Source organism: Saccostrea echinata, unplaced genomic scaffold (assembly GCF_033153115.1).
Source record: "Saccostrea echinata isolate AGI-Se365-2 ecotype Australia unplaced genomic scaffold, CSIRO_AGI_Sech_v1 ptg000027l, whole genome shotgun sequence".
In the NCBI taxonomy this organism is placed as follows: Eukaryota; Metazoa; Mollusca; class Bivalvia; order Ostreida; family Ostreidae; genus Saccostrea; species Saccostrea echinata.
This window is the reverse complement of record NW_026889776.1, coordinates 13118692-13140423: the sequence shown is the minus strand read 5'-3', so window position 1 is coordinate 13140423 and position 21732 is coordinate 13118692. Positions and strand designations below refer to the sequence as shown.

At 32.5% G+C, this 21732-nt stretch overlaps 1 protein-coding gene across 1 annotated transcript; it reads right to left on the bottom strand.

Annotated features, from left to right (window-relative positions):
* Nucleotides 1-1108: 1108 nt before the first annotated feature.
* On the bottom strand, nt 1109-19171 carry LOC133193270 (protein jagged-1b-like). The gene is made up of 6 exons (XM_061329228.1): nt 19114-19171; nt 17835-18071; nt 9148-9387; nt 2757-2891; nt 2465-2605; nt 1109-1263 (listed from the first exon to the last, which is right to left on the bottom strand). The coding sequence occupies exons 1-6, from the start codon at nt 19169-19171 to the stop codon at nt 1109-1111; spliced, it is 966 nt and encodes a 321-aa protein (XP_061185212.1).
* Nucleotides 19172-21732: the final 2561 nt, after the last annotated feature.

The window sequence follows — 21732 nt, the reverse complement described above, 5'->3', positions numbered from 1 at the left end:
TTGGTCATGAAGTGGGATGCTTCCGAACAAATATGATTAATCACGGCTTATCTTTTTGTTAAAAAAATATTTAAACAATTTCCCCTATGTATTCCTATGTAAAATTTTGATCACCCCTTGTGGCTTCACCCTACCCAACTGGGGTCTTGATTTGAATAAACTTGAATCTACTATTCCTGAGGATGCTTTCTTATAAATATAACTTATATTATCATTGCTTAGTTGTTCTTCAGGAGAATGCTTTCAAAGATTTTTCTTAAGTATTCCTTGTAAAACTTTGATCGCCCATTATGGCCTCACTCTACCGCGAGGGGGTCATGATTTGAACAATTAAACTCTTCAATATGCACTGCCATAAGATGTCATATAAATATTACTAATCGAGACCTAGCTGTTCTTGGAATGAAGATTTTGAAAGACTTTTCCTATGTATTCAATGGCCAATGCAAATCCCAAGGGGTCATAAATTCAACCAACCTGATTACACTATATACTGCAAATATTAATTTGAATGCTACGTTTCTTTAGCAGGAAAATTGATCATTTCTTCGTTTGGTTAATTTACAGAAAGAAACGCATATAAATAATAACTTTTATAATATTTATCTTTATAATTTCAGTATACCTTCACTGCAATTTAAGCCCCTCCAACCAGCAGCACAGTAACAAGATCCGTCTGTGAATTCGCAAATACTGATGCATTTACCAGAGCAAATACCTGAGCAATTCTTTCCAAAATATCCCCGTTGACAAGCTAAAATATAACTTTAGCAATGTTAAGATATCATATGACGATATGATAGTATTTATTTCTAAAAAAAGGAACGTTATCACTATTTTTATTTTGGCTTACATTCGTCACATCTTTCACCGATATATCCATCCTTGCAGCCATTTGTACATACTCCGTCTATGTGGTTACAGATTTCATCATTCCAACAATTCTGGCTGCAAAGTACCTTGCATTGGCTCCCAAAGAATCCTAGGGTGCATGCTATTGAAATATGAGTGGGGAATCAAAAACAGAATTAAAACTAATCTTTATATTATTTCGTGTACATGTATGATGACTTTTCCTACGCAAATTAGACTTTCTAGCTCTTTTCTTTTACTCGTTTTTACCTGCCTTACAGGAATTCCCTGTATATCCTGGTTTACACCCTGTGTCACAGTTTCCAGTTTGTTTGTTACAGTGGACATCATCGAGACAATTACCACTACAGTTGTATCTACAACCGGGGCCGTAGGTTCCATTTTTACATGCTGTTAATAATTATAAAAAAAAACGATTTTTCAACATACTTTTTCCAGCCATTTTTTTTCATGGAAAAATTACAACAGAATTTTTTTCATACATCCCGATAAATGACGTATTAAAATTCTTATTTGTGTTAAATTACGAGGGTTGTTCGAAAAGTTCGTGGACTGATGCGATAAAATTAATACTATGTAGTATATGCTTACAAAATTTTTAATGAACATAAAACAACATATGTTGAACACTTATCTTGATGAGTTTCCTTGGAGTTAAGTAAAGATTTATACCCGTCTTGTTTATATGATGTTACGATGTCATAAACAGCTGATTTCAATGCATATAATATTTTAAATAGATCTAAAAGATCCTCACTTGATTATGACAGCATATTTGCTTGTCGGAGTTCAACTTCTATCACACATGATCAACGTCACTTTTCGACGTGACAAACTTTGAACACCCTTACTACAAACAGTAACTTTTACATCTCTCTAATCTTTTTCGGCGTTTAAAAACAAGTACTCTGAATGCACTTTATTTTTCAGTAGCCCATTTAAATATTTCCTAGGTCAATGCCAGTTTTTCCAGAAGGTGAAACTTTATAGATTGTTGGAAAAAGAAACCCACCCCCTTTCTGACGTCATTACAACCCCATAATTGTTTGGACATTTCATATAAAATTTACGATAAAATTTCATAGAACTTACAGAATGGGGTATAAATTGCAAATTTTACAGTGCAATTGTGTCATTCCACATGAGTGAATTAACGGGATTTTTGAATGACAAATGCTCATATAAAAAAAGAGTTCTTTCTCAATTTTACTTAGGTAGGAAAAACGTAATCTTCCAGGTTGCGCCTCCTGGACATACCATTACATTCAAAAACATCAAAAATTTATTGAAAAATAAAACTAATGATGGAAAGTTTATTATATAAATAAAAAAGATGATGTTTATTAAACGTTAAAAAAATCATTGATGTATCTTAAGCGGTTTTAATTTTATGCCGCTTGTCCACGAACTTTCCGAACAACCCTCGTATGTAGCTTGAGTTTAAGTCCAAAATAAGAAGAATCATCTGGTCCTAATACGGAAAATTTTTGTAATTGGTTTAATTTAACCATCCATTATGAATTAAATTGTTATTCACTTTTTATGTATAGTTGAAATAAAAATCGAATGTACATAGTTATATTTTATTTACGTTCTTCACATGTTGTTCCTTTCCATCCATTAGTACATCCCCTGTCACAACCACCAGTTACATGATTGCAGACTTCACTGTTTAGGCAATGACCGGAACATTGTTGTTTACAATCAAGCCCAAACCATCCTCTTGGGCACTCTAGTTTATAAAATACATCTCGATATAAATGACAGCAACTCTACGATGTATTGTGTGACTTTGCATTAAACATTTTTTATATCTCATAAGTACAAAATAAAGCAAAGTAAAAAGAAAACTAGATTGAAAATTGAAATCGTTATGTTCATACTATTTTTGCATAATTTTCCTGTCCACCCACGACTACATTTCAGGCATGTTCCATTAACGATGTCACAGCTTTGATCTTCGCAATTGGCAGAACACTTTTTATCACAATTTGGCCCATAAAAGGTTTTATTACAACCTGTTAATATAAACAGTTTTAAGTTTTTATAGAATAGAAATAAAGGATTATTTAGTTGTTACTAATTAAAAATATTTTAACATTCAATATGAAGATAAATCTATGAATATTACCCTGCGTTTAAACAAGAATATTTAATATTTATAGGAAGAATTATAGAAGCATCTTATGTGTGAAGGCTGTTTAATATACTCAGAAATTCCTGTCATATGTATGATAAAACAAGGCAGATAATTTCATTGGATACATGTTCATCATACGATTGGATAATTTATGAAATAAGAAAGAGTTTGGAGCTGTCCTTGAGTAAATTTTGTCCTTGCCCATTTATAGCACGTATTTGCCTAAAACACAGCCAGAAACCCTTTTTACAAAAGACATCCTGTGACTTTGAATATACACTATATATTAGTTATTTTAAAAATCATAATACATGTACAAAATGCAGATAAAGTAGAATTGATTTTTTGAAAAAAGGCTGATAACTTCCAAGGTAAGAAATCATTATAAATGCAAGACTATTTATGGGCTATAGGAATTAACATGTATGTTACAACTTTCTGTTTTAAGTGAACTGTTTCTAAGTTGTCTACTTGAAATTTATGTTCTCGATACGACATAATATCTCCCTCCCCTCAAAATAAAGTTATTTTCTTTAATATGGTCTACCCTCTACCGTCGTTCGTCCTCGTAGTATTTTTTTTTTACACCTATATGTGTAGATTGAAATAAGTTCATTTGTGCTGTTCTTCATGATCTCGTATGCCTTGATCTTGATTAAAAATATCTAAAAGTCAGATTTTTTGTCCAATCCTAAATTTTGCAAGAACAATACAGAACACTAAATTCGAATGTTTTAAAAAGAAGAGGATGTGGTTCAAATGATAGTGGTTTATTAATCTCATTTCTCTTCACAGATTCAGCCACTCACATCAGAAAAAGGTTTCGTGCCCTATGGTTTGACTCAATGTCACGTCACCTTTTTTTAAAAGTACTACAAAGCTGAAGCGATTAAATACTCATGGACACTATTTTTAACCTTAGACTCATGTAAACGATGTAGTATGTTTGTATAATCTCTAAAAATACAGTAATATACTGTGGTTTACTATCAATTGTGAAATATAATTAACTATGATACCTTTGAAATATTGATTTACTATAGTGATAACTTTGATAATCACTATGACATTGTAGCCGTAACTTTGAAAACTTTGAATTACCATAGTGATCACTATGAAAACTTTGATTTACTATTGTTATCACTCAAATGTACTTTTTAGCTCACCTGAGCCGAAGGCTCAAGTGAGTTTTTCTGATCAAAATTTGTCCATTGTCTGTCGTCCTTGTCGTCGTAAACTTTTCACATTTTTATTTTCTTCTCAAGAACCACTTGGCCAATTTCAACAAAACTTGCCATAAAGTATCCTTGAGTAAAGGGGATTCTAGTTTGTCCAAATGAGGGGCTTCTTCCAAGGGGAGATAGTTATGATTTCGTGAAAAAATAATGGCATTTAAAAATCTCCTTCCCAAGAACTACTGTACTTGAAAATATAAAACTTATGAGGAATCATTGTGAGGTAGTGTAGATTCAAATTATGACCCCCGGGGGTAAGGGGCTACAATTGGAGATCAAAGTTTTACATAGGAATACATAAGAACATCTTTAAAAATTTTCTTCTCAAGAACAGCAAACCCATTTATGGTCATATTTATTTGGAAGCATCCTCATGTAGTGTAGATTCAAATTGTTCAAATCATGACCCTCCGGGGGTAGGGTTGGGACACAATTGGCGATCAAAGGTTTACATAGTAATACATCGGAAAAATCTTTAAAAATCTTTTTCTCGAGAACAGCAAAGCTGTGATTGGTCATATTTATATGGAAGCATCCCCAGGTAGTTTTAAATCATGTTTGTTCAAATCATCACCCTCCAGGGTAGGGTGGGGCCACAATGGGTGATCAAATTTTTACATAGGAATACATAGGAAAAATCTTTAAAAATCTTCACAAGAACAGCAAAGCCATGAATAGTCATAATAATATAAAAGCATCCTCAGGTAATGTAGATTTAAACTTGTTCAAATCATGACCCCCAGGAGAAAAGAGGGGCCATAACAGGGGATCATAGCAATACAAAGGAATATAAAGGATATATCAGTCAAAATTTTTATCTTAAGAACAGCTAAGCCATAATGATTATGTGTCATATTAGTTCAAAGGCACCCTTAGGAAGTGTAGATTCAAATGTTCAAATCATACACCACCCCCCCCCCCCACCCCGAACCGCTTTTATTTTTAAACTTTTCAATATTGAACTGATTTCGGATTTTTCCTAGCCAAAGTGCTCAAGTGAGCGATGTGGCCCCTGGGCCTTTTGTTTTTATTATGTCAACAACTTTTCATCTTGTTTTATGTACGTAACGACACTTACTTTATGTGATTATATAAAAAAAAACACTAATTGAAATGAAGGGAAACATTATTAATTTAACAAACATTTCGCCAGTAGCAGTCACTGAAAAAACAAAAGGTTAAAAAAGTATCAAATTAAAATTAAAATGTATTGAATGCAACGTTCATGGAATTAATGTAAATACAAGACATCAACAAATATCTGTAGTAAAATTAAAAAAAAAAAACAACAACTGCAAAACCGATAAAACCAATCTTGTGAAAAAAAAATTATAGCACAAAAAATAAGTAGAAACACACGAAATACATATACTAAAGTTTTCACTTCTAAAACATAAAATAACTAGAAGCTGTCATCAGACAGTAATACCAACACTAGGGTGTTTGCCTCTAAATGCACACTCTTTCATATTGGGCTTACCAAGGAAAAAGTCAAAATAATTCTGTAATTTACACAGCACATGTATTCTTCAAATCGAGCATAAAATGCTCAGGTGACCATGTGACCTATGAGCCTCTTATAGGTATTTCCTTTACTTAATTCACTACCAGTCTGAAATAACGGAATTTAATTAATGATGTTAATTAGGTTTTGATAAAAAGGGTGATATAATTTTTTGGTCCTTTAATTGGAACTTTTTAAATTTATTTTCTCAACAACAAATAATATAATTTTAGTATACAAAGCATTTTTGATGAATTTATCAAAATGTGCTTTTTTAAAAAAAAATATTTGATTAGGCAAAAACCTCCTTGAAAAGCCAGTACCCAATCAATTTTGTTTTAACCCCCCTCCCTCCCAACACACACACACACACAATTTGTCCACACACACACACATTTTGTCTGTTTTTTGGAAATTGGCCTAGATGGCAAAATTATGCTAAAACATCGTTTGTTATGATAATTTAAAATTTGTTCTTGTACTCTACATGTATGTGAACACCTTTTTGAAAATTTCTACATCACACTGTGCTTGCGTCACCCTACTAGTACTAGTTTCACCATTATCATTTTTAGATTGCACATGGTGCAGTGTGGTGTACACATCATTACATGTATATCAGTAGAAATTAATTCATTTTGTGTTTTAATTGGATTTAAACTAATTTCATGAAGTTGACAGGACCTATGACAGTCGGTAAGTACAAGTTTAAGTATAGATTTGGGTTAAATAAACCGAAATGCAAATGGTTAGGTTAAAGTTTAAAAAGGGATGCCACAATAGACGAATTTCATATTCTGAAGAGTTATCTCCCGTTATTGACATTACATTCAGTTACAGGCACAGGTCCAGGATTTTTTTTCCGGGGGGGGGGGGGGGTTCCACACCTCAGTCAAAAAAAATTCCAGCCCAGAATTTCCTGAGAAGCAAAAAAAAAAAAAAAAAAAAAAAAAAAAAAAAAAAAAAAAAAAAAAAAAAAAAAAAGGAAACAAACAAACAAACGAAATACTGTAACTCTTTCCAAGTACTTGTGATCACAAGTTTTTATCTCAATTGAGTTTTTCTGGTTTTCTATCACATTTTGTCTGTCATCCATCCGTCTGTCTGTAAACTTTTCACATTTCGGTCTTCTTCACTAGAACTACTGGGCCAACAAACCTTGCCACAAATCATCTTCGGGTGAAGGGGATTCAAGTTTGTTCAAATGAAGGGTCACACCCTCTTTCAAGGGGGGATAATCAAGAATTAGTGAAAATTTGGTGATATCATTTAAAAAAGTATTACCAAGAACCACTGACTGGGCCCAAAAAGTTGAAACTTTCTTTACATAGACTTAGTGTAGATTCAAATTTGTTCAATTTATGACCTTCTGGGGTAGGGTTGGGCCACAAATGTGGATCCAAAGATTTACATAGAAAAATGCAGGATATAGATAGATATTGATAAGAGCTATGCAACTGCATCAACATTTTTTGACCTTGACCTTTCCTTTGACATTGACTTCACTTTTCTTTAAATTAGTAGTTTGCTTAGTTTTAAAGAAATCATTCAAGTTACTTTAATCAAACTTCTTATGCTATTGCATACTGATGTTAGCTTTTCAACTGCATCAACTTTTTTGACCTTGACCTTTCCTTTGACCTTGACCTCACTTTTCTTAAATTAGTGTCTCGTTCAGTTTTGAATAAACAATTCAAGATATATTTATCAAACTTCATATGCTGATACATACTGCTGAGAGCTATCAATTACATCAACTTTTTTGGCCTTGACTTTTCCTTTGACCTTGACCTCACTTTTTTAAATAAGTGTACATCTATGTTTCAAATAAATCATTTATGATATCTTTATCAAACTTCATATGCTAATAGTAAATTCATACTTATGTAGGCTTTTCAACTTCATCAACATTTTGACCTCAACCTTTCCTTTGACCTTGATCTCTCTTTTCTTAAATAAGTGTTAAGCTCAATTTTACATAAATCATTCAAGATATTTTTATCAAACCTAATATGCTGATATGTATTAGTGAGAGCTATTCAACTGCATCAAGAACCTTTCACCTTGCACTTTCCTGTGGCCTTGACCTCCCTTCTCTTTAATTTGTATTTTGCTTAGTTTTAAAGAAACAATTTAAGATATTTTATGTAAGCGTGGACTTATACATAATTTGGTGAGAGTTTATCATCTATATCCATTTTGTTTTAGATTTTAGTTTTAATTTTCAAGAAACTATTCAATATATTCTCATCAAACTTCATACACTCATACAAATTTTCATGTTGCATTAGTAATATACATTCGGTTGGGCATTCATGTCCAATGGACATATTTCTAGTTTTCAAATCATGACCTCCGAGGGTAGGGTCAGGCCGAAATAAGGGATCAAAGTTTTATATAGGAATAAAAGGAAAAAAAGTCTTTAAAATTCTTCTTTTGAAGAACAACAAGAGCATGATTAATATGGAAACATTCTCAAGAAGTGTAGATTCAACTTTATACAAATCATAACCCCATGGGTTAGGGAGGGGTCATTTTTTCCTGCCCCGATTTGCCATCCACATGGAAATGCAAATTTCGAAACGTTTTACACATCAGGACAAAACCAATCATCTTCCAACGATCATGATTTAAGGCTAATGCATAAAATATAAGGGAAGTTCTGGGAACCAGGGTGTTTAAACATGTTAAATATATTTTTTAAAAAAGTTGACCCCATTTGACCCCCAGGGTGAAAATAAAAATTCCGAAACCTTAATGCACATCTACAGGACACCACCAACCATCTCCAAAAAGATGATTAGGATACTGTGTAAAATGTAAGAAGAGTTGAGGGAACCAGGGGCTTTTTGCATAAAAAACGTCATTTTCGACCCCCATTTGCCCCCCAAGGTGAAAATGAAAATTCCGAAACCTTACTGCACATCTACATGACACCACCAACCATCTCCCAAAAGATGATTAGGCTACTGTGTAAAATGTAAGAGGAGTTCAGGGAACCAGGGGCTTTTTGCATAAAAAACATCCTTTTTCGACGACCCCCATTTGACCCCCCAGGGTGAAAATGAAAATTCCGAAACCTTACTGCACATCTACATGACACCACTAACCATCTCCCAAAAGATAATTAGGCTACTATGTAAAATGTAAGAGGAGTTTGAGAAAGAAGAGTGTGACTGACGGACGGACGGATAGCTAGACGGACGGACGGAATGAGTAACAACAATATACCCGAACTTTCTTTAGAAAGTGCTGGTATAACAATTGTGAAAACTTTTCTCGCTTCAAAATACCTATTTGTGCCTAAATTATACAAACTCTGCAATAATGTTTCCAATTTAAGGAAAAGTAAAGAGGTATGTGAAATATCAGTAATGAAAATTAAAATATGGCACCTTTTACTATCACCTCGCACAAATCAGTATACGCCTGACGTTCGTATCCGTTAGGATAATTAACTCCATCCAACCGCTCATTGTAAAAGATGACATATCGACCATATCCCGCACAAATTGTCGAAAACTTCAGTGGAGGTAACTCTGGCCCATCCTTGTAACAAAGAGAGTTGTTGTCTCTATTTTCAGATTTTGATAAATATAGAGAAAATCCTGCAAACCGGCCTTTTTGACGATCCTCTAAAAAGAGATAGCTCTGTAAATTTCAAAACCCAAACCATGTAAATGAGAAGACATTCACAGATTTATTTTTTTTTTAAAAAGTTTTATTAACTTTCCTGTTAACATTTTAGTAACGAGAAAATTAAACTGTCCAAGAATACTTCTATTTGAATTTTTAAAAAAAAGGTGTATTCGATTATAAAATACTTATACATGTAAATCGAAAATGAAACAAGATTTTCACGATTTAACTTTTATGTTCATCACTTTAACCTCAATAATCAGAGAACAAGCCAAGGAAAAAACTAGGTATATTTAAAATTACTTAAGACATTGGTTTTAGTTTGTATTTAATCCTGTTGCTTTAAGATTCTTTTCAGGTATGTCATGAAACTGGTTATATCAAAGATTTTTAAGTAGAATATTTTGGATATTTGAACATGTAATACAACTCAAAATCAAAACCGGTAGGGTTTAATGTACATCTTACTCAGCACCAGTAAAATTTGGCATTTTTGCAATTAAATTGTAACTTATAGGTTGATCACTTTAACTTCGGTTACATTTTACCAGACAATTCATGACAAAAGATACAATCTTATACAAAATTGTTCAAACAATATCTTTTATTGAAAAATGTGTCAAATATATTTACAAAATTATCGTTTCACTTTGGCATTTCTACTTGTAATAAGGAAAATATCGTATTTGGGATAGTAAAACTAAATACGCAATAAATACTAAACTTTTTACGATGTGAGTACTGCTTAGAAGAATTTTAAACCAGAAGTATCTGACAAGACTGTAGCTCTATGGTTTGTACTTATAATAAAGGAAGAGAAAAGTATTTTACAGAAATTACTATTTTTAGTTACCATGGCAACAGTGTTTATCGAAATAAAAAACCAATGCGCGGAATTATATATTTTGTAAGTGATTCAACTTGTGTGCCAAGTTATATTTAATAAAATCAGACCAAACCTGTAGGAGAAGTAGCATTGTGAAAGTATTTCATATAAAAATTTCTATTTATAGTAACCATGACAACACTGTTCATCGAAATCAAAAACCCAAGCGCAGAATTATGTATGTAAGTAAGTCTACTTGTGTGCCATGTTATACTGAAATCAGACCAAAACTGTATGAGGAGTAGCGTTTTCGAAAGTATTTTATAGAAATTTCTATTTTTAGTAACCATGGCAACACCGTTCATTGAAATCAAAAAGCGATATACAGAATTATATAGCTTAATGTAGTCTACTTGTAGTCTACCTGTGTGTCAAGTTACATTGAAATCAGTTCAAAACTGTAGGAGTAGTAGTAATTTGAAAGTATTTCACAGTAATTTCTATTATTTGTAAGCATAGCATCACCGTTCATTGAAATGAAAAACAGATACACAAAATTATGAATCATAGTGTAGTCTACTTGTGTGCCTATTATATTGAAATCAGACCAAAACTGTAGGAAGAGTAGCGTTTTTGAAGTATTTCACAAAAAAATTATTTTCAATAACCGTGGCAATTTTATTCATTAAATAAACAGAATTATGTATCTTAGTGTAGTCTACTAGTTTGCCAAGTTATATTGAAATTAAACCAAAACTGTAGAAGGAGTAGGATTTTGAAAATATGTTTACAGATAGACGGATGGACTGACGGATAGAGAGCCGGACGGACACCTTACTATCACATAAGCTCTTCTGGTCTCTGACCAGTAGAACTAAAAATGAAATAAATTGCAAATTTTGGCATAGTTTGTTTTAAAAATGTGTAAGATTTGTTCTTAAAGTCCAAACATATTTCTACGAGCAAGGATATGTATGACCAAAGATCTCAATTATGGTATTAAGGTAGTACACAACGCCAATGAAATCTATTTTAACGCATATCTTCTAAAGAAAAATTAGAGAATCCTATATATTCATCATCCGGGAGCCTACATTTTTTGGGGTCGTGTTTATGCCATCTACATGCCATATGACTGTCTGTTATTAAATGGATAGTAACTTTTGATCCCTTTATAGTAGAGACCTGATATTTAGATATATTTATGAGTCTCCATTCTTTTTGTACAATAAAGGTCAAGGCCATAGTAAGAGGTCAAAGGTGAAATATAGTGACGTCATCTACTGAATCTTTAAATTTTTCATTTGATTTATTTAAAATCGCCAAAATATTTGAAACCGCCGGTTCAAATTACCTCATTTTGACATGAATCAAAATGAATCTGGGTTCCATTTAAATTATTCTGTTCATTGTAGAAATTGAATTATACATTTTCTTTAAAGAGGACTTAACGTGTGACATATTTACACGTAAATTTTAATTCCCGGACTACGTATGTTCTATTTTTACATCACATTTTACTCAAATATACCGGTATCAAAATATTTTACTAAATGTTAGTAAAGAAAGGTTGGCTTTATAAACAGCATCACACAAGTTTGCAATTGATAAATTGGTTATTTTTAAATAATGCACAATCTCAGGTCGTCTGTCTAATTTCAGAATCTTCTTACAGGGATCTAATAGGCCATATTTCAAACTATGTGGGCAAAAAATGTATGGTTGAAGTTCTTTCATATTATATACAAAAGGATTTTGTACCCTAGATCAAAATATCAAAGTTTGAACAGAATTGAATTTGAGAAAAAAAATTGGCCCATCTATTGTGTACTACCTTAAACAGAAGTGTATAGTTCAAAAACTTTTTCTATAAGTATCTTTCCCGAACAAGAAAGAGTCCTGCATAAACCTTTTAATAAACCCTGCATTTTTGAGCGGGTGTTTGATTTGATGTATCATTTGCATTGTTAAACTGAAATATGTTATACATGTATAAATTTTAATTGCAATTAATATTTTTTTAATTAAAGGTCCAGACGAAACGTTTTAGCAAAAGCTGACGAGGGGCATATATGTACTTTGAATGGAGAATTTCCGTAGCATTAGACATTGCTTACATGCATTTCTACACTTTACAATTTTGCTCTATCTCACCAGTGTTGATATTTATAATCGTAAAAAATATACTAGTACATAAAGTACAGATTTGCCGATAGATTTTTGCAAAACAATACCTCATCTGATCTCTGTTTCAGAGGTCCTTGTTGGCTTTGTAAACAATTTGTATTTATGAAATTGACTTTTGAGCAGGACCACTTTTCATTATCTTCACTTTAATTTAAAGCATACATAAGCCCCATACGAGCTTGTGCTTAAACCCTCTTTATAGTATTAATACAAAAAATTATCTTCAGTTGAATAAAAAATACCAGCTATCAATTACTTTGGGGGTGAAATGTTAAAATAATGATAGACACAAACAATAATTTCTTTAGATTTTGCCAATGAAAGATATATATTATTTTGCATCCAAATACATAACATTTATCATTAAAGCAATTTATGTTCAAGTGTACCCCTATCCAGCTATCTCAATTGACATGTAAATATGAAGATAGATGGTGGATCGATGAAGATAAATGGTGGATCAATAAAAAGTGATACGCAATATATGAGACTATTTTCACGAATTTAAGAATGAATTGAATTCATTATATTATTTAACCCTTATGTAAATAACAGTTTTGGCAGCAAATTTTGTAACGATTTCCATTTGTTTGACATTATCTTCGTATAGTGGATTGTTTCATCATATTTAACGTACGTCATCCATCTCAGTGTTGCAAATACATGCATGCAAATATACTCAAATAGCACCCGAGCAACTTTTGGTTTATAGTAAACAAAGATTAAAGAAATTCAAAACATGCTATTTATATGAGGAGAGAGATTAAAATTTACTTAGTGTCTATTTTGGCAGGAGTATTTAATCAGATGTTAGAATAACACGACGAGTCTATTAAAATAAGGGTTCTCCCTAAGACCCAGTGGCTGGGGAATTTCCCAGCCTATATTGTTGTGATTACACTATAATAACCTTAACATTGATTAATAATAAACTCCCCATTAGGGGAGGAATCCCAGAAACACCTACTCTTTAAATGCCCCCTTCTGTTTCAATTCTTAGGGACAGTCCATATTTAAATAATTAATGATTGAAATATGGTTATTACCAGCAATCCTTGTTTTAATTATTTAAGATATATTATACGAGGGGTGATCAAAAAGTTCGGGAACTATCTCTATATTTAGAAAACCACAATTCAAATCAGAATGAAATTTGGCACACATATAGTCATACATATGTTCTATAAAGAGCAGATGTTAAATAATGTTTTGATCCGTGTTTGTGACGTCACAGCGTGAAAAAGACGTCAGTTTGTAGGTCACTTGTGACAATAAACGGTTGACTCAGTCGTACTCGAGCAATGAACGGCTGTAAAGTTTAACGTATATCTCGGAAATTCCTTTGCAGTAGAATATGATAATTTGTACGAGGATTATGAAGACAAAAGACTTACCAGAAGTTCAATCATTAATTAGATTGAATGTTTTATTGAAGGCAGGGAGATGGTTAAAAATGATGTTTGTTCTGTTGCCCAGCGAAAGCAAGCGGGTAAAAAGATGTGTCCTTATTTGAGCGATTTGTTTTGAAAGATCGCCAAGTTACACTAAGAAAAATAGTTGAATATCTGAGCAGTAATAAAATTATTAAATCCCTAAAATATCGTTTATTTTAGACTTTAAACATATGAGATATGAAAAAAAAAAGGCGCCCATACTTTTTCCGCATTGGATAAACGACGCTCCCGAGACAGAGGACTCGGGTTTTGATGGTCAACATGCTAATTCTGGGAAGGGATATCCTTACCCACCCATCCAATTGACGAGATTTGACCATTTCTGACAGATTGTCTGTTCTTGTTATAAAAAATTACTTGCAAAATAAGAAATATAAGACTCGGAAAAATCTCTTAGCTTCTGTGAACAGACCGCTACGAAGCATGTCACGTGACCGCCTGGATCACGTGATTCGCGCATGGGCAGAACAATGGCAGATTTGCATTAAAATCTGAGAGGACTACTTGAAAAATTAATGAAGACTGAAACCTCATTTTATTTCTTTTAAGGGAGTAATTCAATTATTTTGCGAACTTTTTGATCACCCCTCGTACACGTATACAGAATATACATATCAGAATGTTTATACATGTTTACTCTGAACACAATGAATTTTTGTGAACTTGAAGATATATATAGGTAAGACATGTGATTTTGAATAAGTTTGACACAATTTACATCTGTATGATTGCTGATGATCAATGACCATGAAATCATATTTCTCATTCCTATATCAAATAAGCATTTAGTATATGTTGAAGTTAATTGCAAGTTCATCATCATGTGTAGTGTTCTTGCACCATTATATACATTGTGCATAATTGTTGATTTTGCATCACTGTACATCGTCAATTGCTTTATGGTTGATATTTTATCACTTTTGTACATCATTATGCACATCTTTTATGTTCTGACAGCATTATTATACTTTCATGTTAAATACTAAAATCTGATTGGCTTAGACGCATTTAACAATCCTTAATGTTACCCTCAGCGTTAGCAACACACTTGACAACGGGTAACATTACGAAAATGTCACATGCGTGCAAATCATGCGCGTACGGTTCACCATAGAATTCTCAAAACGTCAGTTGTGCGTTTGAAAGAAGCCGAATAAACGACGTCAATAAAAGCTTGCGTCCGATATAGCTTACTTCAAAACAACAAACGACAGACGAAAAATGCTTGCGAGTGCAGAAATAACGGAACTTTAAATGTTAACGGACTTTTGTGGTATCAAACAAACAATAAAGAGGTCGGTAAATCTTTTTCGAAGCTCTCTTATTGAGAAAAATAGTAGCGGGGAGTTTGAAAGCTTTCCAAACGTGAACGTACAGACGATCGACGATTTTTTTTTTTTTTTGGCTGACATCCTAAAACAACACATTCAGTATAAGAAAATAAATGGTACCTGTTTTGGAGGGTAACGCGTCGGTTGACAATGGTTTTCCTTGGGGTGTCAATTTCAACTGTTACCCTCCAAAACAGGCACCATTTATATTGTGTATTGTTTTGCACTTACTGTTAAATGGTTGACGCTTTAGTAACTTTGCAATTTGTGCATCATTATGAGCTTTTTTGTTGACGCTTTTGCACTATTTTCACTTCATCGTGCATTAACATCCACATACATGTCTTCATGGTTGAAGCTTTCGCATTATTGTCAAAAACACTTTCAATTTTGTTTCTTCAGCTTTATTATGCATAAGCATACTGATGATTTGTAGCTTCAAATTCATTGGGACTTTCACAGAATCTCTTTTACATAATGCCAAGGAATGCACTCTGCATTGTAGTCTTATGGAAGCGGGGATATCATTCTGTAAGCTCATTGCTCACAGTATCTCTAGATTTTCCCATGGTTGCTTCAGTCTCGTTTCAGCTACTTGAGAGTTTGTCAACAGACTTGCAGTGGATTTTCAATGAAATCTTAGATAGAAGTTTCTCCATTGTTTAATTTCGATTTGTTGAATAGGTAACTCTATGTAATGATCATCAAAGCCGAATACATCTATAAGATACACAGGTATAATAGAGGTCCTATCAAAGTAGAATCTTCGTAGACTGCACGTGTCGTTCAGTTCAGTTAAATGGTAAAAAAAATACACTCTGCTGCTTTCAATCATTATTCCTATCGCTGCTACAGTATATGAGATGTTTACTGTTGTTCAGCGTACGTCAAAATGTTTTATATCATTTATTTTCAATTTCATTCATTCGTGAATGATAAGTAAAGAATGATAGGTGAGTTATTACAAGTTGTTGTACATGATTTCATAAGGCAACGGGAATTTCTGCCCCCGTTTTGTATTCGCCCCTTTCGCCCTCGTCGCAAGAAGGCGAACTAAAATGGGGCGAATTCAAAGAAAACATCATTATTGCATTAACAAACTTATCTGCAGAACTGTAGCTCTCTGCTTGAGAAAATTTGGACAGACAAAGCAGAGAGCTACAGATCCAAGCGTTGTAAAAACCTTCGATTTACGCCGCCGCTTTTTGTCGCTCGCTTCGGCTTTTATTTCTTGTATTTAATGCTTTCCCCTGCTTTAAAAGTGTCAAAAGTTTAGGAACTGATCAATTCAAAAGTAACCTAAGCCCTATGGTTACATTTGAATGGATGAGGCATCTAGGGATGTACACTACCAGAAATTGTGTGTCTGTGTGAGTGATGCATTGCTTTACACATCGAAAGGACCTTCGTAATTTTTTTTAAATTTTCTAAGTGTTTCCAGGAATTTCATCAATTTTTCTTAGATATACCACAGACAGACAAAGACGCGATACAATATAATGTGTAAAGTACACTTAGTGTTTGAAGTTATTAAATATGAATATTATTATTTAGTCTATAAATAGTTCCTATATAGTCTATACAAACGCAAACAGTTCATAATACTACATTTTTACATTTACAAATGTTTTCTTTTTTATAAAACTACTAAAAGCAACGCGTATCTATATCCGTATAAACACGGGTTCCTCGCGTCATAAACGTTCGACTTAATTTCTCAGTGACGTCATAAAGGGTCGACGCGCAATCAATGGATCAAATACATGCCGTTGAGTTTGAAAAATAAAACATTTCACGCGTTAAAGATTATAATCAGGAAAATATAAAATATGAATAAGAATGATAGGTGAGTTATAAGCGACGGGCGGTGTGTACTTCGGGCTTTATGGAATTTGATCTCGTGACCAACCCCTATTTATATCCCGATAGATGTTTAAAAATGATACATTATTTTTTAAATATTTACATTTTCAAATGTTTTCTTTTATATAACACTATTAAAAGCAACGCGTATCTATATCCGTAAAAACACGGGTTCCTCGCGTCATAAACATTCGACGTAATTTCTCAGTGACGTCATAAAGGGTCGACGCGCAATTCAGGGGATCAAATACGTGCCGTTGAGTTTGAAAAATAAAACATTTCACTCGTTAACAGATTATAATCGGGAAAATATAAAATAGGAATAAGTCTATATAATAAAACAATTACGGACTAGTTCGGTGGTAAATATGGTTTTGTTATTCACCAGAAAAATATCAATACATGTATGACCTCGGTCAATATTGATATTTTTCTGGTTAATAACAGACCATATTCAACTGCGAATGAGTCCATAATTGTATAATATAACACAGGTAAAATATTAAATACAAAATGTTATATAATAGAAAAAAATAACACTATAAATTTTCTGACATATCTGACCTATGCGAGTGAATACTTGCATGTTCTGTTGGTTATACAATGAAAAACTAATAAAAGTAAAAGCATGGGCGAATTTTGATAAATACTAGTCACAAATCGATTTGTTTTAGTATACCCGTACATGTTTTTAAAGTTAAAAAAAATTCCATATTTACTGAAGAAATTTACATTTCAACTTTGAAGAATCGAGTACAGGAGCATTTGATATAAAATCCTACCTTTGTTAAGAACTTCTTTAAAATGTACGCTGATACTGTAAATACTGTAAAAATCGCCCAAATCTACATTCCACCATACTTCCTTTAGAGATGTTCCTTCTCCTATAACCTTGATTCCCGAACATGTTGTTTCATTTCTATCCACTGCATTACTTGAGAGATAAAAGTTTTTACATGCATCAGTTATGCAGGCCCTTGTTGCACTCTGATTTGTTCTTTTATTTCTGGATATATCAACTATAAAAAGAATTAGGAACAAAATTCGTTTAGTACTGTGCAATAGATAAAGGAGCCAAAAAAGCTTTATAATGTATAGCTTAAAAAGTTTTCAATGTAACTATTTAAAATAATTTGTATATTAGTAAATGCATCAAATGTATTGGTGCTTCAAACAATGAAGTTTTAATTCCATTCAACAGATTTGTTTGGTAAAGAAATAAAAAAAGACAAATGAAACATTCCAATCTGTTTAATATTTGTATGTAAAGAAAGTTTATTAGAATTATTAGATATATTCATTTTCTTTTCGCTTCTTTAGTTTAAAACAAGCAACAGAAATCCTTATTTCATTTTATTGCATATTTTCAATCATTGTTTCCATAAATTTGCTTCATGCTTTTTTAAATTCAGAACAAAAGCATTCAGAAATCAGATACAATACGATTGAAGACAATAAGAAAATAATCTATTTAATTTCATTTTCTTGCAATTCATCAGGAAATTACTAAATTTTAGAATTTTAAATCATACCTTATAGGTAAATCAGAGGTAGGCATGAGGGAGATAATCCTTACTTTTGAAATAATTTTCTAAATTTTACCACAGCAATTAAATATATATCCGTATTTTCAAGCTAGTATCGAAGTACTTAGCTACTGGGCGGTAGAGACCCTCAAGGACTAACAGTCAACCAGCAGAGGCCCCGGCACAGGGGTCATAATGTAAATCTTAAACGGTACCAATTTTTATGCACCAGATGCGCGTTTCGAAAAATTATGTCTCTTCAGTGATGTTCATGCCGAAACTTTGGAAATCCGAAATATAGAAATAAAAAAAATACTTGAGGAGTAGAAGAGAGGTTGTGCAAAAGACTGGAGCCAAATACGTGGTATGTCTTTAATATGCGTGGGTCATTTGATTGGCTGCTGCAGAGTCGCGATGGCAGATCAACGAATCAAAGTTTATATTATGTATGCATTTTTGGCCAAGACAAAAACTTTTTCCGTAGTTAACAAATAAATCCAATCACCGGTGCATTTTCGTCCTTTGAGAAAGGTACTTCCGTATAATTTTTGACTGGTATTTAATGCCAGTGATCTGTCCGATTTGTCCTTCATCGTTTTAAAACAATATATATATATATATATATATATATATATATATATATATATATATATATATATATATATATATATATATATATATATATATATAATTTTGCACATTGTTGGGAAATGTATTTTGGTCAATTTGACATGATAAGGTTGTAATTTGGATGACATTTGGATAAAGCGTTTAAAGGATGTTCAATATTGGTGGTCGAAGCAAAGCATTTTTTTACTTTTAAAAATAGCATTGTCAGCGATGTGTTCTCTCTCTTTTTTTTTTGCCAGGCTATACGGAAATATAGATCTGGCATGACAAAATTTACAATTTGTAAAAAAAAGTTCTTAATAATTTTCATCATAAATGACAGAATAAATGTTATATGCACAAACACTTTTCGTAAGATATTGTCAAAATTGGCAACGTCGGGCAATAATGTGGAGCAACATGATGCGCTATACGTACTGTGTTAAGCGGGTATAACTCGTGTCCATACGGGAAGAGAGATGAAAATGATGAAAGGACACTGACACATGTCTCAAATACTGGTTTATACCTGGCAAAAGAGGTTAAAGGATGACTGTATGGGTTATGCAATGGAGGAGGCGATAAACTGTAAAGTCAGTCATATTGTTCCCCGCTTACACTGAAAGCAGACATGCCTACCCTTCCGCTTTTGGCGTAATTCTTCCGCTCTTTACCACGATATTACGCTGTTACGCCATTTAAATAAATTTCTCGCTTTTAAATTTGTTATCTAAACAAGTCTCTTTAAGAACGGATAACTTTGTAATTCTTCCGCTCTTTACCACGAAATTACGCTGTTACGCCATTTAAATAAATTTCTCGCTTTTAAATTTGTTTTCTAAACAAGTCTCTTTAAGAACGGATAACTTTGGAGTTAAAGTACGACACGCAAAAATGAAAATGAGAAGTTCAATAACAGTGATAATTTATAGAGAGCTTCAGTTTTTTAGGATATAATTATTAACGATGAAGATAACCTACGTAAGGTAACCGGTAGTTATAATATAGGTTTTTAACGGATGGCATTCCAAAGATTTGAAAAGGAAAAAAAGAAGGGACTATGTAACTATACAAATGATATGTGCAATAAGTACAGCAAGTTTACTTTTCAATTCTGTTTATTTTCACATTGCTTAGAACATAGTGACAATGAATGTAAAAAAACCCCCTGTAATAATGTACAATTTGTATCAAAATTGAAATGAAACTCCTAATTATGTGATTTGCGAGAAATTAACCAAATGCTTCATTAAGGGTGTAAGGTTGACATGTTTGATACGACTGCATTTAGGATACCGATGTTCTATTTTTACATATTACATGGACTTTGTGTTACATGTAAGAAAATGGTGGATATTATTTTGGATCTGTCTGTCCATTCGTCTGTATTTCTGTCTGTGTTAAACTATCGTTTCCGAGCGATATCTAGAGAAGCCTTTAAGCTTTTGCAGTGACATTTAACATCAGAACTCCCTATGGCATACAGAAGACCCCTATTGATTTTGAGGTCAAAAGGTCAAGGGCATAACTTCATACATTCTGTTTTAACACTTTCGTTTCAGGGCGATATCTCGAGAAGCCTTTGAGTTTTTGCAATGAAATTTTATAGCACAACGTCCTTTGGCCGAGGGAAATCCCCTATTGATTTTGAGGTCAAAGGTCATAATTCATACATTCTCTCTGTGTGTAACACTTTCGTTTCATGGCGATATATCAAGACGCTTTTGAGTTTTTTGCATAAAATTTTATACCATAACTCCCTATGGCCCCGCTTGCCCCTCTCAAAGTGTCTCTCCCCGTTGTTGTTTTTTTTTTTAAATTTATTTTGACCAACTTTTTTTTTTATCAAAAGTCAATTGGAATTTTGTTGGCTTCGATCACGCTCAAAGGTTTAGAGTTATTCCCCGTTTGTAATAAAAGTCGCGTGGTACTTTTTTATTGCATAAGAGCACACTGTAAAAAATGTGTTTAGGATCTAAACACTTTTCTAAACACTATTTATGTAGACAGATTTTTAACATGTTTAAATCCTAAACACATTTAAATTCTAAACATGTTTTGAAATGTGTTTAATTTCTAAACATGTCATAAGGCTCATGTTTAGGACTTAAACATGTTGAGAATTACACATGTTTAGGGTTTAAACATGTTAAATACACAATCAATATTAAGGAACATATAATAAAAATAACGATCATATTATGATCCTTGTGATATATAAATTTGTCCAGTGTCATTATCATGGTTATATAAATCACTAAGAATTTCAGAGATATTATATTTTATTATTGAGAAGTTTGATTTGAAAATTTAAGCTAAAAAAAATTGGTACAAATAGTCATGCATTCCATTTACTAACATGTACAAAACATTCATATTTTTTGGACACAATTTCTTTGAAACAGGTATATTTCAATAATAAAACTCATCTGTAAAAAAGAGCTACTGGTAGGTATATGTACTTTTAGAAAGAATAATGTCCAATATTGCCAAATTGACAAACATGTACGAAGATCCATATGGTATGTTACAAAGTCACTGAAAG

What these genes read in the sequence shown, in the direction of transcription:
- LOC133193270 (XM_061329228.1), bottom strand. Translation starts at nt 19,171, where the DNA reads ATGAAGGACAAATCGGACAGATCACTGGCATTAAATACCAGTCAAAAA. An exon ending in CAGTCAAAAATTATACGGAA is followed by an intron (nt 18,072 to 19,113) that starts GTACCTTTCTCA and finishes TTCTTTTTATAG; the next exon opens with TTGATATATCCAGAAATAAA. An exon ending in TAAAGAAGTTCTTAACAAAG is followed by an intron (nt 9,388 to 17,834) that starts GTAGGATTTTAT and finishes ATCTCTTTTTAG; the next exon opens with AGGATCGTCAAAAAGGCCGG.